Source organism: Leucoraja erinacea, chromosome 7 (assembly GCF_028641065.1).
Source record: "Leucoraja erinacea ecotype New England chromosome 7, Leri_hhj_1, whole genome shotgun sequence".
Lineage (NCBI taxonomy): Eukaryota > Metazoa > Chordata > Chondrichthyes > Rajiformes > Rajidae > Leucoraja > Leucoraja erinaceus.
Window position 1 is genome coordinate 24,678,265 of NC_073383.1, and position 26,138 is coordinate 24,704,402.

Below are 26,138 nucleotides of genomic sequence, written 5' to 3' on the forward strand. Positions count from 1 at the left end.
AAAGATCATCGCAGGCTTCAAGCTTGTGACTCCATGCCTCTTTTAATACCATCGCGGGGCATATGGATACCAGCACGTGCATCTGACTGGAGGTCTGTGACCAATGTTGTCCAACAAGGATAGTGGAGGGACCTCTACATATAAATAATTTGGATGAAAATGCATGTGGTCAGGTTTTTCCCTGAAAGTGGACACATAAGTAGATAGTGGTAAAAAAGATGTAGGATATTCTTTCCTTCATTGGTTGGGGCATTGAGTACAAGAGTTAGGAAGTCATTTTACAGCGGTATAAAACTTGGGTTGGGCTGAATTGGGAATACTGTGTGAAGTTCTGGTCCCCCATTACAGGAAGGATGTAGAGTCCATGAAGAGAGTGTAGAAGAGGTTTACCAGAATGTTGAAAATAGACACCAAATGCAAGAGTAACTCAGTGGGTCAGGCAGCATCTCTGGAGAAAAGGTATAGGTGATGTTTCGGGTCGAGACCCCTCATCAGATCAGAATGTTGCCTGGATTAGAGAGAATTGGCTATGAAGAGCTGCTGGGCAAACTTGGATTGTTTTCTTTGGAGCATTGGATGTTGAGGAGAGCCTTGATCGTTGTACATAAAAAAAACGAGAGGCAAATATAGGTTAGACAGTCAGAACCTTTCTCCCTGGGTAGAAATGTCAGAGACTGGAACACATACCTTTAAGGTCAGAGGAAGAAACTTTAATGGAGATGTGCGGGGCAAGTTTTTTTACACAAAGAGTGGTGAGTGCTTAAAATAAAGGCGAGTAATTTAAACTGTGCACATTGAAAGACCCTAAAGTATTTCAGGGATCCAGAGTACTACTCAGTAGATGCAGGTAAATATTATTTACCTGTATAACTGCAAAATTCTTTGTTCTTGTGATAGCCTACAGTGCTGTGAAGTATATTCTGCACTCTGTAGCTTCCCCTTTGCTCTATCTATTGTAATAGCATTTGACTTGATTGTATGTGTGTACAGTATATCTGAGCTATTTGGATAGCATGTAAAACAAAGCTTATGAATTATGATTATACCTCTGTACATGTGACAATAACAAGCCTAAACCTAAAGTATAGTGATACTTATACTGAACTGTATGCAAAAATGAATGTCACTGTACCTCGGTACATGTGACAAATAAATGGCCATTGAACCCTCCAACGTCATCAATTGAAACACAGGAATCTCTCCCTGCACTGGAGACCCGACCTTTTCTCGTCGGGTCTCAGGTGTCGTTGAGGCCGCAACGAGGAGCGGCCTCCAACGGGAGGAAGCCGGGGACTCTGGTGCTACTCACCGTCGCCGTCGCGGAGCTGGCCGAGACCGGAGCGGGTGGAGTGGTGGAGGAGCGCTGCTGCTGCTGAGTCGGAGGCTGCTACTGCGGGTCTGCGGACGGCGGGAACCGGGAGCCCGCGGCTCCCTGGAGAGAGACCGCTTTTCGGGGCTCCTGCAACGGCGACTTCCCCCGCCCGAGTTGCGGGGTCGAAGAGCTCCTGGAGCGGGGCCTAACACCACTGCCCCGCGCGGCTGGAACGGCCGCGGGACTTTGCGAGCGCACGCCGGGGGTTCCAACACCAAGACCCGGTGTGCGACCTCGCACCACCCGGCGTGGCTTCAATGGCCGCGGGACAATCGCCATCGCCAGCCGGGGGCTTCGACTTTGACTCTGACATCGGGGGGGGGGAGAGTGCAGTGGAGAGATAAGTTTTTTTTGGCCTCCATCACAGTTATGTGATGGATGTTTATGTTAAATGTAATTATGTTGTGTCTGGGGTCTATTTGTGTGTATTGTATGGCTGCAGAAACGGCATTTCGTTTGGACCTCCAGGGGTCCAAATGACAATTAAATTGACTCTTGACTCTCTTGACTCTTGACACTGCATTTCTAAAGCACAGACATTTGTTTTTTTTGGTTAAACTAATCTAAGCATTTTCTTTTACAAATGTATTTAATAATGAAAAAAAACTAAAAACTAAACACGCTATTTGGTATGCATTAAATTATCTGAACAGTCAAAGCAAATTATTGTCTTTTGGTCTTTTTTAAATTGAGATGCATGGTAATATTGCTGTAAAATAAATAATGCTAAGACTCTAAGTGATCCCAAATATTCTTATTATAACAAGGAAAGTAGAGAAAATCTTGACAGTTATATCTCCAATGATATATTACATTATGAAAACATAATTTGGCAGACAGGTATGCATTGCTTAAGTCATGATGAATCTTGAACTCATTCCAAGGATTCCTGCAACAAGTATGCTGTGCCAAGGGTAAAGTGCATGTGTGCAGTCTGACTTTGTGCATACTTTGGAACATTCGTTTTAGTATATTTTCCTAGAAACAATTTAGCAATGTCTATTTCAAGACAATATTTATTCCCCAAAAATGAATTGGTTGATGATCATTAATTGGTGTTTGTGAGAGCTTGCTGCACTGGCTGTTGAGACTCCTACAATACAACAATGGGCCGATTACACTCGGTGCACCCCATTATTCTATTGCTGGGGCTGTAGATCTGACGGAACCATGAAAACAAACATTGAATCCTATCGTCTTTGTACACATGTGTTTGGAAACGCACCAATCATCATCAGGTACTGATGGGCTGTGAGGCTCACTGAATGTGTCACAGATGTTTTGAGGTTCAAACTGAAAAAATGCAAGTTGCCGTCATTCTGGTCTGCCGTTAATGAAAATAGAAAACTTTAGAAAATAAAAGAAGTAGAGTTAATATTTGAAGTCATGCTGCCTGGCCCACAGAGTTAAGTGTACTCCAGCAATTTGTGTCCATCTTTGGTATAAACCGGTAATTGTTTATTTGTTCATAAGTTGTAGGAGCAGAATTAGGCCTATCGGCCCATCATGTGTACTCCCCCATTCAATCATGGCTGATCTATCTTTCCCTTTCAACTCCACGCTCCTCCCTTCTCCCCATAGCCCCTGACAAAATAACTCCTGATTTTCGTTACTTGACTTGTTATAATGGTAAATTTTGGATATTTTAGAGTCTTGGCATTATTGACTTACCTGCAATATTGCCATCCATCTCAATTTAAAAAAGACCAAAAGACAACTATTTGCTTTGGCTGCTGTGATAATACAATGCATACAAATTATTTTTATATCTTTGCACTAAATGTTGTGCCCTTTATCCTTTATCTTTATCTGCGCACTATGGACAGCTTGATTGTATTCATGTATCATCTTTTCTTTGACTCGATAGCACACAAACAAAAGCTTTTCTCGGTACACGATAATAATAAATTAATAGACAATAGACAATAGGCAATAGGTGTAGGAGTAGGCCATTCGGCCCTTCGAGCCAGCACCACCATTCAATGTGATCATGGCTGATCATCCCCAATCAGTACCCCGTCCCTGCTTTCTCCCCATATCCCTTGACTCCGCTATCTTTAAGAGCACTATCTAGCTCTCTCTTGAAAGTATACAAAGAACCGGCCTCCACCGCCCTCTGAGGCAGAGAATTCCACAGACTCACAATTCTCTGTGGGAAAAGGTGTTTCCTCGTCTCTGTTCTAAATGGGTTACCACTTATTCTTAAACTGTGGCCCCTGGTTCTGGACTCCCCCAACATCGGGAACATGTTTCCTGCCTCTAGCGTGTCCAAAACCTTAACAATCTTATATGTTTCAATAAGATGCCCTCTCATTGTTCTAAACTCCAGAGTGCACAAGCTCAGCTGCTCCATTCTCTCAGCATATGACAGTCCCGCCATCCCGGGAATTAACCTTGTAAACCTACGCTGCACTCCCGCAGTAGCAAGAATGTCCTTCCTCAAGTCAGGGGACCAAAACTGCACACAATACTCCAGGTGTGGTCTCACTAGGGCCATGTACAACTGCAGAAGTACCTCTTTGCTCCTATACTCGACTCCTCGTGTTATAAAGGCCAACATGCCATTCGCTTTCTTCACTGCCTGCTGTACCTGCATGCTTACTTTCATGTACTGATGAACAAGGACCCCCGATCCCGTTGTACTTCCCCTTTTCACAACTTTTCCCCAAACTAAATTTCATCATGTACTGAGCCAACAACTGCACAGTAGCTGTTTAATCTGCAAAGTATTTATATCATTTTCTTTTTCATTTCAGATTTTAAACATCTGCAGGTTTAGCTTTTCACTTGTGATGCTCCAATGTATATAATGCAACTTAAAAATTATGTAAAACTTCCTCTCCTGAATCCACAGCAGCTGCAGGTCTCTAATTGTCATCACCGACTCCCCAGTTACATCCATCCAGTCAATAGCATTGCCCTCCCACCCTTTTCTCCACCTTGCCACCACCCATAATTAAAGCTGGTGGTCTCAGATGACACCTCTGTTCTGGAGTGATTGTGTCATTCACAGATGTATCTAAATATTTCATGTAATTGAAACATAATACTCTGCATTCATGTGATTGAAACATAGTCGACTGTACATTGTGACACAAAAACAACTTTTCAGAAACAACAATTTTTTTTACACGTCCTATACTTACTTCCTATATTTTCTTCACATTTTAAGACTTTACTAATAGCAATAAGTACAATTATCCTATTAATAAAAAGATATAAAAGTGCAAATTCAAAACTCAAAATGTGTTAAATGTTTCATATTTTTCTTCATCTCATCTCATTTAAGATATAAATCACAGAGGCTTGTAAATTGAAAAGCACACAGATCCTAAAACTTTCTTGTACAGTCTAGCCTCCTCACATGTTTTCTTGTCAGGAAGAAACCTTTGAGTAACCTATAGGTTACTACATTCCTTACAAGGTCTTTGTGACCGATAAGTAATAATGGTTCCCTAAGGCACTCGCAGGTCAATTAAGGATGCTGTAATTCAATTAATAATGTGAATACCAAACATTTTAAGATGAAAAATCACATTTATTTATGTTTAAGACATGTTATGGAATAGTTACCCATGCATGTGAAACATAACTACAGATACTGTACTTCTTGCTTTACCAATTTTCTAGATGCTATGTCCAAGAAACACTACAAAGTGCAAGAGACACTACAAAGTGCAAGAAGCACTACAAAGTCCCAAGCCTGATTTGGCAATTAGCTTATCCTTGTATGTATACTTTAACATGAGCTATGGCGTATTTTTAGCAATTATCTTATAAAGTGAACTTATTTTTTACAATCTTGGTGCTTTGAATAACGTGTTCTTAGCTCTGGATGCTATAAATTGGAGCTGGACTGTTTTACCATCTTTCTCAGTGAGGTAACTAATTTCGGGACTAATATCAGCATGATCAGGAGTAAATTATTTGAAGATTATAAATATTTAATTTTTTGTTTAGTTTTGTTTTTCAATATTTTGCCGTAACTAATGGCATTAATTATCATTAGTTATCTGCAAAACCTTTCTTGAACCTTAACCATGACCTCTTGTGCAGCTGAGGAATGGGAAAAGTGAAGCATACCTAAGGTTCAGCAAGGTAGAGACTAGTGATGACCAACACATCAGCCAAGTATTAGATAATACTTTTTAGATCAATCAAGTCCTTAATTGTAAATTAAATTATTCATTATGAAAGTGTGGTTAGACATTGGGTTTAATCTGTGTTTGTGCCAAAAATATAACAAACTCTAAAATTTGACCAAGAAAAAGCAGAAATTAGAAAGAAAGAAAAGATTCAAAAGAAAGATTAGTTCCAAATGTAGCTAAATAATGCTCTTTTTCTGCTGAGAGAACTGTATGGCCAAAACTGTGATATAAATTAATATTTTCAATTGACATTAAATTACATTATAATTGAAATAAATTAGATCCAGTAAGTTACTTTACCAATATAGTCATTTAGTGAGCTTCAATACAGTAAATCCCCGTAATAATGGACCATGGGACGTGTCCTTTATTGCTGCTTGTCCACTATGACTATGATATAGTTGGGATCACGGAGACATGGCTCCAGGGTGACCAAGGCTGGGAGCTAAACATCCAAGGATACTCAATATTCAGGAGGGATAGAGAGAAAGGAAAAGGAGGTGGGGTAGCGTTACTGATTAGAGAGGAGATTAATGCAATGGAAAGGAAGGACATTAGTTTGGAGGATGTGGAATCAGTATGGGTAGAGCTGCGAAACACTAAGGGGCAGAAAATGCTGGTGGGTGTTGTGTACAGGCCACCTAACAGTAGAAGTGAAGTTGGAGATGGTATCAAACAGGAAATTAGAAATGCGTGCTACAAAGGCAAAACAGTTATAATGGGTGACTTCAATCTACATATAGATTGGGTGAATCAAATTGGCAGGGGTGCTGAGGAAGAGGATTTCTTGGAATGTATGCGGGATAGTTATCTAAATCAACATGTAGAGGAACCAACGAGAGAGCAGGCTATTTTAGACTGGGTATTGAGTAATGAGGAAGGGTTAGTTAGCAATCTTGTTGTACGTGCCCCCTTGGGCAAGAGTGACCATAATATGGTTGAGTTCTTCATTAGGATGGAGAGTGACATTGTTAATTCAGAAACAATGGTTCTGAACTTAAAGAAAGGTAACTTTGAGGGTATGAGACGGGAATTGGCCAAGATTGACTGGCAATTAATTCTAAAAGGGTTGACGGTGGATATGCAATGGAAGACATTTAAAGACTGCATGGATGAACTACAAAAATTGTTCATCCCAGTTTGGCAAAAGAATAAATCAGGGAAGGTAGTACATCCGTGGATAACAAGGGAAATCAGGGATAGTATCAAAGCGAAGGATGATGCGTACAAATTAGCCAGAAAAAGCAGCATACCGGAGGACTGGAAGAAATTCAGAGACCAGCAGAGGAGGACAAAGGGCTTAATTAGGAAAGGAAAAATAGATTATGAAAGAAAACTGGCAGGGAACATAAAAACTGACTGCAAAAGTTTTTATAGATATGTGAAAAGAAAGAGATTAGTTAAAACAAATGTAGGTCCCTTGCAGTCAGAAACAGGTGAGTTGATCATGGGGAACAAGGATATGGCGGACCAATTGAATAACTACTTTGGTTCCGTCTTCACTAAGGAAGACATAAATAATTTGCCGGAAATAGCAAGGGACCGCGGGTCAAAGGAGTTGGAGGAATTGAGTGAAATCCAGGTTAGCCGGGAAGTGGTGTTTGATAAATTGAATGGATTAAAGGCCGATAAATCCCCAGGGCCAGATAGGCTGCATCCCAGAGTACTTAAGGAAGTAGCTCCAGAAATAGTGGATGCATTAGTAATATTCTTTCAAAACTCTTTAGATTCTGGAGTAGTTCCTGAGGATTGGTGGGTAGCAAACGTAACCCCACTTTTTAAGAAGGGAGGGAGAGAGAAAATGGGGAATTACAGACCAGTTAGTCTAACATCGGTAGTGGGGAAACTGCTAGAGTCAGTTATTAAAGATGGGATAGCAGCACATTTGGAAAGTGGTGAAATCATTGGACAAAGTCAGCATGGATTTACGAAAGGTAAATCATGTCTGACGAATCTTATAGAATTTTTCGAGGATGTAACTAGTAGCGTGGATAGGGGAGAACCAGTGGATGTGGTGTATCTGGACTTCCAGAAGGCTTTCGACAAGGTCCCACATAAGAGATTAGTATACAAACTTAAAGCACACGGCATTGGGGGTTCAGTATTGATGTGGATAGAGAACTGGCTGGCAAACAGGAAGCAAAGAGTAGGAGTAAACGGGTCCTTTTCACAATGGCAGGCAGTGACTAGTGGGGTACCGCAAGGCTCAGTGCTGGGACCCCAGCTATTTACAATATATATTAATGATCTGGATGAGGGAATTGAAGGCAATATCTCCAAGTTTGCGGATGACACTAAGCTGGGGGGCAGTGTTAGCTGTGAGGAGGATGCTAGGAGACTGCAAGGTGACTTGGATAGGCTGGGTGAGTGGGCAAATGCTTGGCAGATGCAGTATAATGTGGATAAATGTGAGGTTATCCATTTTGGTGGCAAAAACAGGAAAGCAGACTATTATCTCAATGGTGGCCGACTAGGAAAAGGGGAGATGCAGCGAGACCTGGGTGTCATGGTACACCAGTCATTGAAAGTAGGCATGCAGGTGCAGCAGGCAGTGAAGAAAGCGAATGGTATGTTAGCTTTCATAGCAAAAGGATTTGAGTATAGGAGCAGGGAGGTTCTACTGCAGTTGTACAGGGTCTTGGTGAGACCACACCTGGAGTATTGCATACAGTTTTGGTCTCCAAATCTGAGGAAGGACATTATTGCCATAGAGGGAGTGCAGAGAAGGTTCACCAGACTGATTCCTGGGATGTCAGGACTGTCTTATGAAGAAAGACTGGATAGACTTGGTTTATACTCTCTAGAATTTAGGAGATTGAGAGGGGATCTTATAGAAACTTACAAAATTCTTAAGGGGTTGGACAGGCTAGATGAAGGAAGATTGCTCCCGATGTTGGGGAAGTCCAGGACAAGGGGTCACAGCTTAAGGATCAGGGGGAAATCCTTTAAAACCGAGATAAGAAGAACTTTTTTCACACAGAGAGTGGTGAATCTCTGGAACTCTCTGCCGCAGAGGGTAGTCGAGGCCAGTTCATTGGCTATATTTAAGAGGGAGTTAGATGTGGCCCTTGTGGCTAAGGGGATCAGAGGGTATGGAGAGAAGGCAGGTACGGGATACTGAGTTGGATGATCAGCCGTGATCATATTGAATGGCGGTGCAGGCTCGAAGGGCCGAATGGCCTACTCCTGCACCTAATTTCTATGTTTCTGTGTTTCTATGACAGTGTGTAATATATGGAATTTCATGTATAGAGACGAACAAGAAAATTTAGGCTGAGCAAGAAGTGCACTGACCGAGGTGCCTTTTTTTTAGCTTTTAGACTTCAGAGATACAGTGTGGAAACATGCCCTTCAGCCCACCGAGTTCGTGCTGATCACGATCATCATGTAATTAGCACTATCCTACACACTAGGGATAATTTACAAAAGTCAATTAATCTACAAACCACATCTAACTCACTCTTAAATATAGTCAATGAACTGGCCTCAACTACCTTCTGTGGCAGAGAATTCCACAGACTCACCACACTCTGTGTAAAAAATGATTTTCTCATCTCGGTCCTTAAAGACTTCCCCTTTATCCTTAAACTGTGACCCCTTGTTCTGGACTTCCCCAACATCGGGAATAATATTCCTGCATCTAGCCTGTCCAACCCCTTAAGAATTTTGTAAGTTTACCTTGTATTTCTACCCAAGGCAGATAAGGCAATCTGAATTAAAGGTAACTTTCAATTAAGTCCGCTAATGATGAATTGTATCAACATTATACTGGTATGTAAAGCTGGAGAAGACCAGACCAGCAAAATTGACGTATTACATGCTTAGCTGGATGTAGCATTGGTCAGTCAGTGGTAGAGTACTAATAACACATACAGGGTTTTATTCCAATGTTCAATTGCCACACAGTGTTAAATTCTCAACAAAGATCTCGGAAAGAAAATAGGCAAATTAATATTAGCAATTATCTGTGCTACAAGGACAATCATTTAAATGACCAAAGCTGGTGCAAAGCATAATCCAGGTATTTTGTGCAATACCAAAGCACTTCCACCATCACAATGAGAAATGTTAACAATCTAACTGTGCTTTTGTACATCTGGTAATATCTTATCCAGGTCTAAACACAATTGTTCACAATTGCAACCTGTTAAAGACAAGAATGATACGTTCTCGAAAAACAAAGAACAAGAGAACATTACAAAGTTCAGATCTATCCTGGGAACTAATCAATATTCTTCCAGTTTTCTGAGCAAAACACAAAGTGCTGAGAAACTCAATGGATCAGGCAGCATCTGTGGAGGGAATGGACATGTGACGTTTCAGGTTGGGACCCTGCTTCAGTCCAAAATGTCGCCAATCCATTTCCTCCACAGATGCTGCCTGACCTTCTGAGTTCCTCCAGCACTTTATGTTTTGTCAGTAGCTTGCTTGTTAGATGGTGTGTACCGAATATAAACATGGCATATCAACCCTAAGTATGTTTTGAAGATGCCCTATTTAAAAATATTTTGATAAGTAACCATTGACAATTCTCCTAATCATTTCTAATAGAATACTTTCAGAATTTGATTGTAGGTCAAAGAACAACCCTGGGGTTATAAAATACAACATACCTAAGTTCATTCCATTCGAAGAAATGTGCATGAAAATGAAAGGAATGCTGGAGGATTTGAAAGGTTGATGGACCCATTCTTTATCTCATTCAGCATCAGCAGCAGCAGAGGCACATGCTCCCTATCATGGAGTCTGGACTCATTCTTATTTCTGCCATGTTTGAGTCGATAAGAAGTATCTTTTTTTCTGATTAGGCGCCTTCAAGTATTTAAAGCAACAAGATTGAGTTTATAATTTGGTTCTATTTCTAAAATGATATTTTCCTTTGTAGAAAGAACATACCAAGTACAACCCCAAATAATTGAATACATTTTGTTTTATCTTGATGCATACTCTTGTGTTTGGGGCAAAACTCACAGTGGAGTCATCAGTTCCGATGGGTTTTGGTCACAAAATTAATTGTCCAAGTCTATGTCCTGATATGGCCAAATGAAGAACTTTGAGACCAAGGATGGCACAGTGGCACAGCAGGCAGCACAATGGCACAGTCGGTAGAGTTGCTACCTCACAGCGACAAAGACCTGAGTTCAATCCTGACCTCAGGTACTGTCTGTGTGGAGTTTGCATGTTCTCCCTGTGACTTCGTGAATTTCCTCCGGATGCTCCAGTTTTCTCCCACATCAAAATGTTTGTGGGATAATAGTAAGATTAAATGAGAACTTACCAGTTAGAAGTTTGATCTTTATTTTATGAGGAGTTACGATGAGGGATTACGTGAAGACCCCGCCAGCACGCATGCGCGACATTCTTCAAAGCAGCGGTGTGGAATCACAGAAATAATAATTGAAATAACATAGTAAGATAAGAAGAACTAGGATACCAGTTGACCTTTATAATTGAGGGCGGGAGCGGAGGGCACGTAATCCCTCATTGCAACTCCTCAAATAAAGATCAAACTTCAAACTGGTAGGTTCTCGTTTAATCTTACTATTTTACTTCAGAGTCACGTGAGTGACTACGTGAAGATTTTAAAGATCTGTGATTTCAAGCCGTGTAACAGTCCATGCACTCACTGCCAAAGTCATCCAAGGAAGGACATAGCTGAACAGTAAGCTTTTAGCCCATAAAACGCACCCAACATTTCTAAATAATTTATACCCAGTGTCTGTAATAGTGATGATTCTTGTATGTTCCATCTGCCATCAGTACTACATATAATGTTAGTTGCTCCCCAACCCTGAGCACTGGCATCCGTTTGTATCGTGATTGCCGGGTTACTGATAACGATGGGGCTGGAACTATGCCAAATGTTTACTTTCCACCATTGTAACTCTGAAATTGCTTTAGCTGGTAATTGCATGGGTCGATCAAAATGACCTGCATGTTGTTTTAACGCTTGCACCTTTGCTCTTTGTAAGTTTTGGTAATGCAAAGGTCCAAGTTAAGTAGCTGGAAATGCTGCTACTAATTTCCCAATCACTCTTGCCACCTGTCGAATAGATGGTTGATTAGTAACTATCAATTTGTTGCAGGCTTGCACCAATTCTGCTGCTTTGTCTTTTGGCAATGTTACAGACATGTGGATAGAGTTAATTGTGAATCCCAGTTAGTCCATAGTTGTGGATGGCGTCAACTTAGATTTATCTGGATGTATGACAAAGTATGACATTTTGTGTTTCAAACAAATGTTTGGTAGCTAATGCCGCTGATTTAGCTAATTCCAGGGTTTGCCCACTATCAAAATATCATCAAGATATGCCATGACAATATGTATTTGTTTTCTTAGTATTGCCAAGGCCGGTTTTAATATCTTGGTAAACAGTCTTGGGGCTGATGTTAACTCATTAGGCAACGCTTTATACTGCCATGATTGCCCCATCCAGTTAAACTTTAGTTATCTACGATGATCCTTATGAATGGGTACTAAATAGTATGCATCTTTCAAATCGATGCACGCCATGAAGTATCCTCTGGAAATTAATTGTTTGGCAGTAACAAATGTTTCCATTTTGAAATGTATATACCTGACAAAAGTATTCAGTGTTGTCAAGTCAATGATGATGCAACACCCACCATCTTTCTTGGTTTTTGTAAAAATATTTGATACAAATTGCAAAGAGTCATGTTCCGTTTTCTCCGACTCCTTTTGTATGTAACCTCACCAGTTCTGCATGTCCCTCGTATTTTTACCTTTGTGAGAGTGCAAACTCCCTGTAAAGTACATGTTGAACTGGTGGCATACTTTTATGGATGAATTCAATTTTGTATCCGTGAATACTTTGTAGTATATATGTCAAGAATGATAGTCCTCCATGCTTCCAAAAACAGGTGTAACCTTCCCCCTGTTAGTACAGGCCCTGCACCTTTTATGTTCTGGAAGGAACCAGACCCACCTACCCCCATGGTTACCGGTAGTGTGTTCATTTCCTCAGCTTCTGTTTCTTCGTTGGTCGAGGTGTCTTAGTGTGGGGTTGGCGCATCTTCCATGGGGTCCGCTCTGGGCCCTGGCCTAAAAAAGACCTCCAGGGATGATGTGCGGCCCCCATGTTTTCACCAACGTTGACGCCTGCTGGTGGACGCATATGGGTGCTGCCACCTGGGTTGTGTGGCTTTGCTCGTTCCTGGGCCTGCCCTCATGAGTCCACGTACTTTCGACTCCTCGTCCAGATCTTTAAGTTGTTTCGACAAATCCTTCCCAAACAGCAAGATTTGTGGTTGTATAGTTGCAGATTTACACAACCCTGCAAATTTGGGATTGAGGGCAGGTCTGATGGCATCCTTCTGCAGGCTGTTTATCTCATACTGTTTGTAGCACAGTAGAGCCAGTGTGTCCTGCTGGTTATCGGTCATTTCAACCCCATCAACCGAACGAGCCTAGGACGTGATAGCTGACGTCAGGAGCTTTAAGATTTTCTGGAGCTTCACCTCCTGGGTTCTTATGCCCAACCCAATGTACCCCCAGATTTGGCTGTTAACGGCCGGTACATTGAGTGAGATGCAGTTCTCCGGAGGCGTGTATCTGTCCAACGCCTCATTGACTACCTGTTCCTGCAGCGGGTTGAAGGACAGGTAGTCTATACTGGCCGCCAGTTTCGACTGCAACGGCTGTCCCGCTCGTGGTGTTACCGCGTACCGGTTGACCACTCCCAGCAGCTCGTCCTGGTCCTGCACCTCCAGCACACTGCTGTTGTCTTCAGCCACGGACCCCTCTTCTTGACCAGCCCAGCCCTGGCCACCAACGCTCCCCTCTGTCGAGGGAGATGCGATGGACAGTGCCGAATATGGCGCTGCTGTGGGTGTGCGAGCACTCCCATGGCGGGCTTGCTCCATCTCCTGGAGCAAGTCCCGCTGGAGCATCTGCTCCATCAACCGCTCCATGCGGGATAAACGGTCACCTTTGTTGCTCTCGGGCAGCGCGTCTTCCTGACCGGACTCGTCCGAGTCTATTGGCCGGACCGACTTCTGCTTTGCTTTGCCTCCAACCCGCTGCGGTGGTTCGAGCTGAGCAGCTTGCGGCGTTGGGCTTGGCTGAGCAGAAATTGCGTCGGTGACTGTGGACCGCAGCGAGTGCGGTCCAGGTGCCGCTGGTCGCCCCCCACTGCTGGAATCCTCCATGGCCATCACAGTCAGACGGGGCGCGACCTTCTTTAGTTTCCTTCCCTTGTCCATGTTCTCTGAAAGCACAGAACACTGCAATATCACCTGTCCTGCCTCAACCACTTGGGGACGTGAAACCTTACTGAATCTCCTCCTAATCACTTACTGGGTACAGTAGTTTATCATTCACTTTCTGAATCCAATTTTGCTACTGCCCTCATATGCAGGTCTTTCTCTGCTATCCTTCCAAAAGGGATAAAGGTTTTTATGAAGCTTTAGAAACTGCTTAATTGCCCACCATTAAAGCTTCCATAGCCAGGGTGCACCTCCACTCTTGAGAACATGAACTGCTGGGTGAAAGCCTATTTGCAACTTCTCAAGCTGGAACATATAAATTATAGCTGCATCAAATTATTGCTTGACACTAGATCTCCTTTATTCAAGCACTACTATCAGTGGGGAACATTTGTCAATGTCTTAAATCACTCCTGTCATTGGGCTGAAATTGTTTTGTTGCTTTGCATAACTGCACCTTTCTTACTTTGAGTATGGTTCCAAAGCCACTCAAGTATTCTATGCAAAGTACATACATCTTATGAAATGATGCTACAAACTATATACAAGTGATGCTACAAATTAAATACAAGTATACAGCAAGAGGGGGGGCAGCAGAGGACCCTAAAATTAAAGTTGGTGGACATTCACAATTGCCCAAAGGTAAATAAATTATGAGGCAACCACTATAACTGTAGGTCTCTAATATAATAGTTTATCTAGTAAATTCTCCATGGCATAACAAGCTATCTTCAACACTGATTATAACTAAATTGTCAGGGTAGTACTTGCAGAAAATATCCAGGAAAACACTTACAACTAATGCTATCATTTGAACTACATGACATGGCTGTTAACAAGTTGACTTTACATACAAGTCCACTTATTATATACACTAAATTGACCATAGAATATTGAAGATTAGAAGATTAGAACCGTGGGGTTGAAAGCAGATATTGAGTTTCAATTATTATCTTTTCAGTTGATTTTTCTCGTCTGACAACTCCATTTTACTGATTGTCTGAAGCCTACAAGAGGTGATGAAGCTGCACAGATCAAAACATAGCTGTCTTGGGCAATAGTGGCTGTCAGACCTTCTGCAAGACAGACAGTGATATTCCAACCATCATATCATAGATACGGCAACAACCTATAGTCAGCTCAATCTATAACCTAGCAGGTGTTCACTTGAAACAAAATTGTAACCTTCTAGCCAGACACAGTACTAAATTCCATGCAGTAAAAAGTTTCAGGTAACCAGTCATTAGATAAATAACAGACCCAATCAGATCTGTCTTTACAAGTTGAAAGAAGCCAACAATACTGTTGGTGCAACCAAATAAATTACACTCTATTATCTCCAGATTTTGCAATTGAGAAAATGTTCTTGGAAATATATATTACTTTTGATGTCAATATTTTTAAAATGGCGCATAATATTGTTTATTCTATTAAAAAAAAAGTCAACTAAATAACAAGCAGGGTATATTTTAACAGAAAATAATGGTGCCTGATCAAAGTGGGCATCAATATTTACCGAGGAAATTACATCTCAAGAAATACAAATCATTACAAGTTGCTGACTTGCAAGCATCTCCACCCCTCCACTTGCTCCTCAAAACGAGTTAACCTCTTCCATGAACTTGCTATATTTGCAAATGAATTATGCTTTAAACTTGTCACAGAAAATTAATTCTAGTAATTTGTAAGGTAGTGCACATGATTGTTAAAGACTGTCAATCAACCTGTCTGATTAAGGTAGTGAACAATTATAATCATAATGTCTCATTCATTGTCACAATACAATTTAGAAGATTTTAAACACATATTATGCTTTCCTTGCTGTTAATTTTATCTTTCTTACTCCAGTATTTAACCCCACTCTATATGCTTTTGGTGCAATCAAAGAAATTAAGACCCCAAAACATATTTTTAATTTAATATTGAATTTGTTCATTCACGTTATTCAAGTTAATACTCCTTGTAAATCCTTACTCAAATTAATTTAATTAAATATAATTGGTTAAGGAAACAAATGATGTGCCATAAGCAAAGTACCAAGTTCTGGAGGAACTCAGTGGGTCTGGGAGCATCTGGGGAAGGAACAGACAATTGATGTTTCAAATTTAGACATTTCTTCAGGCTGATCGTTGGTGGTCTGGGAGATGGTGACCTGGTGTTCGTCCATAGGGTCATGGTCAAGGGGTAGGTATGAGGAGGTGTCTGAGAGCTGATGCCTGGGATCAGCACCTATGTGCCATGTTTGTTCGCCAATTACAGATGTCATGCTGCTTTCATTACACCTAAACTTCACTACAACCTAAACTTTACTGCAAACATAATTTCGTTTTAAAGAGAATTGTGCAGTAATCGTGGGGTACTAATAGGCCTGAAGAAGGGTCCCAACCCAAAATGTTGGGTCCAGAGATGCTGCCTGACCCACCGAGTTATTCCAGAATGTTGTGTCTTTCTGTGGTATAAGACTGCATCTGCAGTTTCTTGCCATTACAGGTCTAACGGTGAACTTTACAAGAATACATGCTCCACCAATATCTAATCTTAGATTGAGTTATCTCACCTGCTGTGTCTGCTCCGTTTCTCTTCAGTGACAGGCAAGGTAGCATTTGATGTCTATCTCTGAGTAGTGATTACACTTGAGAAAGTGGTGGTGAACCATCTTTTTTAAACCACTGCAAGTATTTTGGTTAAGTGGTATTGGTTAGTCTGCGTGTATGGATGCTATTGACACGTGGACTGAGATTTTGGGTGGAATGGTGGTCACAGGGACCCCAAATAGTTCAAGTTCAATCGATTTATTTGTAATAAGAATTCAAGATTCTTTTGGATGGATGGTCTAAAAACTATCTTATGATTTTCATATTGGTGTCGATTTTTATCAATGTTCTGTGTATTAAGCATTGGTCACTTGTTGAAAGAGGGACCGAATAATTATTTAGCGCCTAAACTGTAAAGTCACGTTGGGTTTTGCTGTTAATTCGCCACCGATATTAATTGTCTTCATTGAACGATTGGCATAGGTGTTGTATATTCACTCTGGCAATGTCTGTAACGTAGATTTCCCAAAGACACAGACACGTACTTTTTTCAATTAGATTGAAGTTCCTCGCTGCAGCCAATTGTCTTCACTATTCCAGGACCTCGGGCTGCCCCGCCTACCTTCATGAAGCCAGTTTAAATATTTGAATCGGAAAGGGGCAGATCTCCCAGATCATAAATTGGGCGACCCTCGACCGCACTTACACTGTTTGTGCTTGTTTTTGTTTTTCAATCCAGTGCAGACAAAAGACAATTAGGAATCCTCCGCTGGTAAGTATATAGTTCCAGAATGTTCCTCCTGAAAGCTAATTTTTAGGGCAAATTCGCAGCAACTTACATTTAAGTAGTTTACTTTGCAGAGCTGTTGATGTTCCAGCGTGCTTTCATCAGTTTGTTTGCTAGTCTTAACTTAATTCAATTCTGAACCAAAGATTACCTCAAATAAATGTAATCCGTTAATGTGTCAAACTGTGAATTGCAAAAAGCTGTCATTGCATAAGTACCGTGACAGACATATGGGTTCGTGAATCTGATCTACCGCTGTATTAACACGTTTAAATGTCGATTTATCATCAATGACAGGGAGAATGAAAGCGTTTTACCAGTTGTGGTGGCTCCTGGCTTGGGGAGGTTTCCAGCATGTTTTATCACAAGACTACGAAGAACGAGGCGACGGAAATTTGGTCAGAAGACAAAAAACTAAATATCTCTCAGTTCATCCACCAGGCGAAAACGACCAAGGTAAACAGGCCATTCGGCCCACCGAGTCCGCGCCGACCAGCGACCCCCGCATATTTACACTATCCTACACACACTAGGGACAATTTACAGTTGTGCCAATCCAATTAACATACAAACCTGTAGGTCTTTGGAGAGTGGGAGGAAACCGAAGATCTCGGAGAAAACCCACATGATCACGAGGAGAATGTACAAACTCCGTACAGACAACACCCGAAGCCGGGATCGAACTCAAGTATCCGGCGCTATAAGGGCTGTAAGGCAGCAACTCTACCGCTGCGCCCCTTATAACAGCACGGAGCGATTTAAGAAGCAATAGATAGTGTAAATGGTTGATGGATAGTGTCGACTCAGTGGACCAAAGGGCCTGTTTCCATGTTGTATAAATGCTAAGCAGTGTAGTTACTAACGGTCTGAAGAAGGGTCCCGACCCAAAACGTCGCCTCCGGAGATGCTACCAGAATCGCCGAGGTTTAGGCTTATTAATGTTACTCCACAGTTGCACCTGCACTTAATCTTTCTTTTATAAACCAGCATCTACAGCTCCTTGTGCACAGATACTATTGGTGCTTTCGTTAGCTGAGCCACTTGTGTATCAACCTGTCCTGTCTCAACCCTTGTGTAAATACAAAATCAAGATGAGTGTAAATCTTGGAAGTCGTAATATTTTATGATTCTCGTCGCCACAAGCTTTTAATTTATCTCTCTCTCTCTCTCTATATAGAATAGTTTCTTTATTGTCATTGTAACATGAACCATGTACAACAAAATTTAAAAATGTCAGCCAGTCAGTGCACCATTCAAACATTTCTAAAAGCTAACGATACATACAAGATAAAATATTAAAAGATAAACAATTAAAATAAATATCACGAAAATAGCACGCATAAACACCCAACCCTCCATCCTTCTGTCGATTTCACAGTGTACCACATTCCCTTAGTATGTCTGGCCCCTCTTTTACTTGGCGGCTACATTTAGTGCTTTTATGGCAGTGGGGTAAAAACTGTTTTTTAGTCTGTTCGGACTTGTCCTTGTAGATCTGTACCGTCTGCCTGATGGCAACAGTTCAAACAGGGAGTGTCCGAGGTGGGAAATGTCCTTTATGATACTCTGGGATTTTTTGGTGCAGCGGGAACTGTGTAAGTCCTCCAAGGTAAGGAAAGGGCAGCCGACAATCCTCTGGGCGTTGTCAATGGCTATATATATATATTAGTTAAGTTTGCAGCACGGAAACAGTCGCTTCTGCCCACCCAATCATCGATCACCTGTTCACACTAGTTCATGTTATCCAACTTTCTCATCCATTCCTTGCATATAGGGGACAAATTACAGAGACACCAACCTTCTCACCAAATCCCTACACATTAGGGGCAATTTACAGGTTAATTAACCTACAGATCTGCATTTTGTGCATGGTATGATCTCAGCAGATTCTTATATTAAATTAGGGAATTATCAAGAGCCACAATAGATGATGATATCACTCAGTCATACGGAAGGAAACCCATGCAGTCGCGGGGAGGACGTGCAAACTCCACACAGACAGCACCCGAGGTGGGGATCGAACCAGGGCCTCTGTCGCGGTGAGGCAGCGGTGCCTCTACCAGCTGCGCCACCATATTAACCAAAATCATCCGCTCTATGATCTTTGATGTTAACGGTCCTCAACGAGTGTGTGTGTTTTTATCCCCCTCTCAGAGGAGGACTGCAGCTTGGAGATCGCGTTCCTGTTGGACAGTTCTGAGAGCGCCAAGGACTACAACCATAACCGGGAGAAGAGCTTCGTGCTGGACTTCGTGGACCGGCTGCAGCAGCTGCGGGTGTCGAGTGGCCGCCGGTTGGTGCCCCGAGTGGCGCTGCTGCAGTACTCCAGCACCGTGCTCATCGAGCACACGTTCCGTGACTGGGGAGGCGCGGCGGCCTTCAGGGCCCGGATCGCGCCCATCAGCTACATCGGGCACGGCACCTACACCACCTACGCCATCACCAACCTCACCCAGCTCTACCTCAACGAAGCGGTGGCGGGCAGCGTCAGGGTGGCCGTGCTCATGACCGACGGCGCTGACCACCCCAGGAACCCCGACATCTACGCGGCCACGGCCGAGGCCAAGAACCAGGGTATCAAGTTCTTCACGATGGGCATGTCGCCTGTGGCCACCGAGCCCCCCAACGCGGCCAAGCTCCGGCTGTTGGCCAGCCCGCCCGCTTCCCGCTTCGTGCACAATCTGCAGGACCACGGCGTCCTTGGGAAACTCCTCTTGGAAGTGGTAAATCTTCTGGACTTCCAGCGCGCACACACAGGACACACTTGCACAGACTCGCACACACCGAATGGTTACAGCACAAGATTCCCGCATCTGAAACACTCTTCAATATGTAAAATATTACACTTTCCAATTTTCCCTTTCACCACCTTCAAATGAAAACATAATTGGTTATAAAAGCACCTCGTATTGCACTTGGGTACCATATTGCACTTGGGTACCATACAACTTGAACAGTTTGAACAATGAATTCGCCAATTTTAGGTAATTAACCTACACTAACCTACAAAGAAACTCTCTCCCCCACCCCACCACACACACACACACACACACACGCTTCCAAGTGCCTCACTGGACTCCCCATTTTTCCTCTTTTCCCCTCTCTTCTATCTTATTTCACAACTTTAGCCTTTTCATCTTTGGCCTTTGTCCAACCATCTGCCATCAACCACACACACACACACACACACACACACACACACACACACCCTACCCACCTATCACTCACCAGGCGTTGTCTTGCCCTTCCTCTTTCAGTTTTCTCCTCTTACCCCCAACCCCCTATGACAATCAGTCTGAAGAAATCTAGATCACAACAAATAATCCCAAGAATCCGACCCAAATTTCCAGCTGCCAACAGCCAGTAATCACATCTCTTCCAAAAATCCACATGATACAATGCATCCCTATATGAATTTCCTTTCATTAATATGATTCAGTATTTTTTTTTAATATTTGTTCTTGGAGAGAACAGTGAGCAGTTGGATAAAGTAGGCAAACTGAAGTACAGACATGTTTTTTGTCAAAACTTCAGTAAATCCGAGCCATTATTGTTTGATTCAGAGCTTTGTGTTATTCATTGAGCTTGCAATCTCTGTGTCATTGTTAAAGAAAGCTAATGTTGTACTTTATCTTTGCAGGGAGAACTGGTTGATGAAGGGGTAAGTATAATTTATGTTCCAAAGAAACTGATGTTGTCGATAGTACGTTTATGATTTAGAATACTTCAAGGGAATCTTAAGTCCAGTTGCAACTTTTCACAAGATTGAGAAAGTCATGCAAGAATTGAAGAAATAATTAGCCTACCTTTTAATAATTTAAACCCTCAGGCTGAGGTGATCATTAGCCCATTTTTCTCTGGATTCTCTGCATCCCTCAGACTTCCACATAACGGGGAAGAGTAGGAAATCCACATAGAATTAAGAAATTACCATCAAATTGTCTGCTCAATGGCAATTCAGATAAGACCTAAGAAGTCTAAAACTAATGGTACTAATCCCCAGCCTTAATTGTTCTCTGAATATATGTGACATCTTCTAAATGAACATCCCACTCCCACCAACAGAACATCCTCTCAGGGAAGGTGGAAAGGAAAATAAATTCTACCCATTTGAGGTTTGAATTAATTTAACGATTTAAATGTTCTATTTGGACCTTTCAGATAATATCACTGCTCTTAATCATTACCTGAATTAGATCCATCTAAATGGGATGGGATTATTAGGATGATAATATCATTCAGTCATACTGTACAGAAACGGGTGCTTCAACCTTTTAATCCTCTCATCATGAACCCATTTACACCTCTCCTATGCTTATCCTAGTTTATTTTTCCCATATTCCCATCAACTCCCCCAGGCTTTACCACTCGCCCACACATTAAAGGTAAAATATAAAGACAAATTAACCTACCAACTTACATGTTTGTGATGTGGGAGGAGACCAAAGCACCTGTAGGAAATCAAATCAATGTGGTCACAAGGAGAATGTGCACTAAGAAAGATGATCAACTGTAGTCGTGATGAATGGTGGAGCAAATTAGAGGAATAACATTGCGTCCTTCTGCTCCTTTATTTTATATTCATCCACAAGGTATCTCCATATTACTTCTAGATACATACCGTTTCTAGACCTCGCTAACTTCTGACCGACATCTACTATAAACCCACTGACTCCCATGGCTATCTGGACTACACTTCTTCCCACCCTGCTTCATGTAAGGATATCCCCCACTCCCAATTCCACCGTCTACGCCGCATCTGCACCCAGGATGAGGTGTTCAAAACAAGGGCATCGGAGATATCCTCATTCTTCAGGGAACGGGGGTTCCCCTATTCGACTATAGATAAGGCTCTCACCAGGGTATCTTCTATACCCCGTAACTCTGCTCTCACTCCCCTTCCCCCCACACGTAACAAGGGCAGAGTCCCCCTTGTCCTCACCTTCCACCCTACCAGCAGTCACATATAACAGATAATCCTTTGACATTTTCACCACCTCCAACAGGATCCCACCACTGGCCACATCTTCCCATCTCCTCCCCTGTCGGCTTTCCACAGAGACCTCTCCCTCTGTAACTCCCTGGTCAATTCTTCCCTTCCCACCCAAACCACCCCCTCCCCTGGTACTTTCCCTTGCAACCGCAGGAAATGCTACACTTGTCGCTTTACCTCCCCCCTTGACTACATCCAAGGACCCAAGCAGTCTTTCCAGGTGTGGCAGAGGTTCACCTGCTCCTCCTCCAACCTCATCTATTGCATCCGCTGCTCTAGGTGTCAGCTGCTCTACATCGGTGAGACCAAGCGTAGGCTTGGCGATCGCTTCGTCCAACACCTCCGCTCAGTTCGCAATCACTAACTTGATCTCCCATGGCTCAGCACTTCAACTCCCCCTCCCATTCCGAATCCGACCTTTCTGTCCTGGGCCTCCTCCATGGCCAGAGTGAGTCCCACCGTAAATTGGAGGAGCAGCACCTCGTATTTCGCTTGGGTAGTTTTCCCACACCCCAGCAGTATGAACATTGACTTCTCCAATTTCAGGTAGTCCTTGCTTTCTCCCTCTTTCCCCTCCCCTTCCCAGCTCTCCCACAGCCCACTGTCTCCACCTCTTCCTTTATTCTTCCCGCCACCCCCCATCCTCTCATCAGCTTGAAGTAGGGTCTCAACCCGAAACGTCACCCATTCCTTCACTCCATAGATGCTGCCTCACCCGCTGAGTTTCTCCAGCATTTTTGTCTTCCTTCCATATTACTTCAGATCATTATCATGGCCACAATTTTAAAGCAAGCAATCGGAGCAATATATCCCAGGAGCCTGTTGACATTCATCATATTCCCCCAGTGTTTTGAATGGACTCTACTCATTCCAAACCTCTACTGGAAGATGGGAACATAAATGATCTATTTGATCACTTGAGCCTGTATCACTATTTGGTGAGATCATAGTTAGACCATAGTTAGATTTGGTGAGACCTGTGACCTAACTCCTTGTATCTGCTCTTGGGCAGCTCCTTAACTGTTCCTGGTTATCTGCGCTCTGGACCATGCTGTTTCTTCTGCTGTGAAGTTTGTTCTAGCTATAATCAGATACAAGGCAGAGTAGGGTCTTGCCCAGCTCAAATGGCCATGCACATTGTCACCCCACAAAGGTGGGGTGGCAATGATGAGATTCACCCGACCAGCTCACCAGCTGATTGAATTGAATACTTGTCATGCATTCAAAACTGCTTGGTACTTGAAACACTTCAGAACTTCTAAAAGAATATTATTTGGAATGAGTGATTACGCACATCCATCTCCTGACAGCTCATTTCTATGATGGATTTCAATGGACTTGCTCACTTATATCAAGTTGACCTGGCATAAGTTCAGCAGGTGGGTTTCCCAGCCTGAGGCTTGGATAGTATGCAAAGTTCAAGCTGTCCTGTTGAGTTCCATGAGCAGTCCAACTGAGCTGTGCACAGTTTTCACAAGAAGATTTTTTTACAGTTTCTGGTCAGGAATTTTTCAGTTATGAATAATTGTTGCATGAAAATTACCAGTGGAGAAATTGACCCAGTATATTTGTTGAGTAAAAGTCTATCAACATAGGATTTAATATTTGTCTGTTGATTGGACTCTGTAAAATGCCCCTAGTGTGTAGGGAGTGAATGTGAAAGTGGGATAACATAGAACTAGTGTGAATTAGTTTAGTTTAGAGTTACAGTGTGGAAACGGGCACATTGGCCCACTGATTCCGCGCCGCCCAACAAGTACACTAGTTCTATCTCAGTTTCGCATCCTGCACTAGGGACAAGTTACAGAAGCCAATTAACCTACAAACCAGTGTATCTTTGGAATGTGGGAGGAAATTCAAGCACCCGGAGGAAATCCATGCAGTCATGGGGAGAATGTACAAACACTGTACAGGCAGTACCTGCAGTCAGGATCTGAACCCGGCAACTCTAACGCTGCGCCATCCTCAATTGATGGTCGATGGTGTTTGATGGTCGGTTTGGGCTTGGTGGGCCGAAGGGCCTGTTTCTATGCTGTATCTCTAAACTAAACTAAATTCAGTAACAGACCTATCATCAGTTGTCAGTTGTGCATCTCTGATTTCTGCTATCATTTGGGATATAGAAGTGTTTTGCTAACATTGCTCCTAAAGGGTTTGTCTCTATATAAAATAGATATTTTGTGTCTTGTCAGTTCCCGATCATGTTTTGAAATCTTTAAACTCACTCTTAACTTTCTGATGTCGAGGAAATGCAATGCCAGATATATAATCACTCCCTGTGTCATAAACATCCCTAAAGGTCCATGTTATGATTCGGATAATCTCTTTAGATCTCCCTTCAAAAACAATACATCTTTCCCGAAGAACTGCATGCTGTATTCCAGTTATGATCTGTCTGTTCACTAGACCTGGTTGTAATTTAATGCTTCTGTCTACAACTCTTACCATGGTTCCAATCTTTGTGTTGTTGGTGAACGTAAATATATGGTTGCCTATCCAGTCGTCTAATTCATTAATTGTTGCAGAAAATTATTAGTATTCCAAAATAAACATTATAAAATTGCACTAGTCACTTCCTGGTACAGGTATTTTGATACCTGACCATTATTTATGTCTCCTCCCTCTGAGCCAATATTTTAATATTCAAACATTTCTCTTCTTTAGTACGAGTCTGGAATTCCATATGTAATCTGTAACTTTGACCACTTCAGAAATCGCATTCAGTTTTAATGTTCTTGAGTCACAAATTGATTTTTCCTTTGTAATTTTGATTTGTATGACAGAAGCTGCATTGCATCTAATTTGATGATTTTTTAATTTGTTTCAGTGCCCCAAAACACCAAAATGCTTCTGTGAAAAAGGAGAAAGAGGTCCACCTGGTGCTGGTGTAAGTTTGCTATTCTGTCTACCATGTACAATCTTTACCAACTTGGCCTGACTTTAATTTTAAAGCCTTTCCCCGTATCCATCCCACTTTTCCTCAAAATATTTATCTGATTCTCTTTTTGAAAACTACCACTAAATCTATTTCTGCCAACTATTGAGAAGTGAATTTAAATGCAAATATTTTGATTAAATATTTTATCCTGTAGCTAAGTCCAAATATTTTTATTGATCTCTGTCTTACTTCAACCCTTTGGCCATTGGAAAATGTTTATCCTTGTTTACTTTAAGCGTTTAATGGTTTCAAACACCTCTAGCAAATCTCCCAATGGTTTTCCACACAGTAAGGAAAAGAACTCCTGCTTCTCCATTCATTCTGGGTAACTAAAATTCTTATTTGCTAGATCTTTTCAAGAACATCTTGTCCTCGGTTGAACTTGTGATTAGTTTTGAGCACCACACTTTAGAATTGCGGTAGCCAGATCTAAACACAATATTTAAATAGGGCCAGACTGCTGCTTTATTTGGAGACACAAGAGTCGGGAGAACCACTGCGTTCCTCCAACAGTCTTTTTTCTTTTTGCTGCATTGTATAGATTTTTAAAACAATCATATCTGCCTCCTTTTTCAGGAGAGTTTTTAAACCAAGAAATCACTTTCCAGAGTTCTAGTTAACTACTGTTAACACTGCTTTAAGGCTGTTTTCCTTCTCTGGAGCTGTATCCCAAAAGCCCCATTTCCCTCTCAGAAGCGATGCTGCGCTGGGTACTGACGGAAATGTCATTTCCATCCTCTCTCTTTTCCTCGTTGTTCTTTCACTCTCTTCCTTTCTCACTTTCTTCCTCTCTTCCCCACTGTTCCTATGTCAAATGTTATTCGAAATTCAGAAACCACCAAACAATACTTTCTGTTGAGTCGGATTTCAGTCAACATTATTTTAACTCATTGAAAAGTTATTTTCATTGTCTACTAATTGTGGTTACAATAGAGCTGTAAAGATAATACTGGAAATCCTAATGTTTCATGGATTTGAATAATGTTAAGAGTCACTCAGTTTGCAATAATTGGCAGAAAAACTACTCGCGGGTTGAGACATGTAGCTTCTTTGAACAATAAATACCAATGTTACTATTACAAATCATTCGGTAGCATTGATGTGACTTGTGTTTATGGAGCTAGGCAGCTGCTGTGCCAC

General features: G+C 42.0%; 1 protein-coding gene across 4 annotated transcripts in view; it reads left to right on the forward strand.

Moving 5' to 3' along the window:
- Nucleotides 1–16,547: 16,547 nt before the first annotated feature.
- Nucleotides 16,548–26,138, forward strand: part of col28a2a (collagen, type XXVIII, alpha 2a) — a 69,652-nt gene continuing 60,061 nt past the window's right edge. For 2 of the 4 annotated variants that reach the window (XM_055637981.1, XM_055637984.1), the window contains exons 1-5: nt 16,549–17,052; nt 17,365–17,523; nt 19,222–19,790; nt 20,708–20,728; nt 24,888–24,947. In XM_055637981.1, the coding sequence (XP_055493956.1) occupies nt 17,370–17,523; nt 19,222–19,790; nt 20,708–20,728; nt 24,888–24,947 (804 nt within the window). In that variant the 5' untranslated portion in view covers nt 16,549–17,052; nt 17,365–17,369. Of the gene's footprint in view, nt 17,053–17,364; nt 17,524–19,221; nt 19,791–20,707; nt 20,729–24,887; nt 24,948–26,138 lie in introns of all 4 variants that reach the window. The other 2 variants (XM_055637983.1, XM_055637982.1) reach the window with 2 other exon arrangements.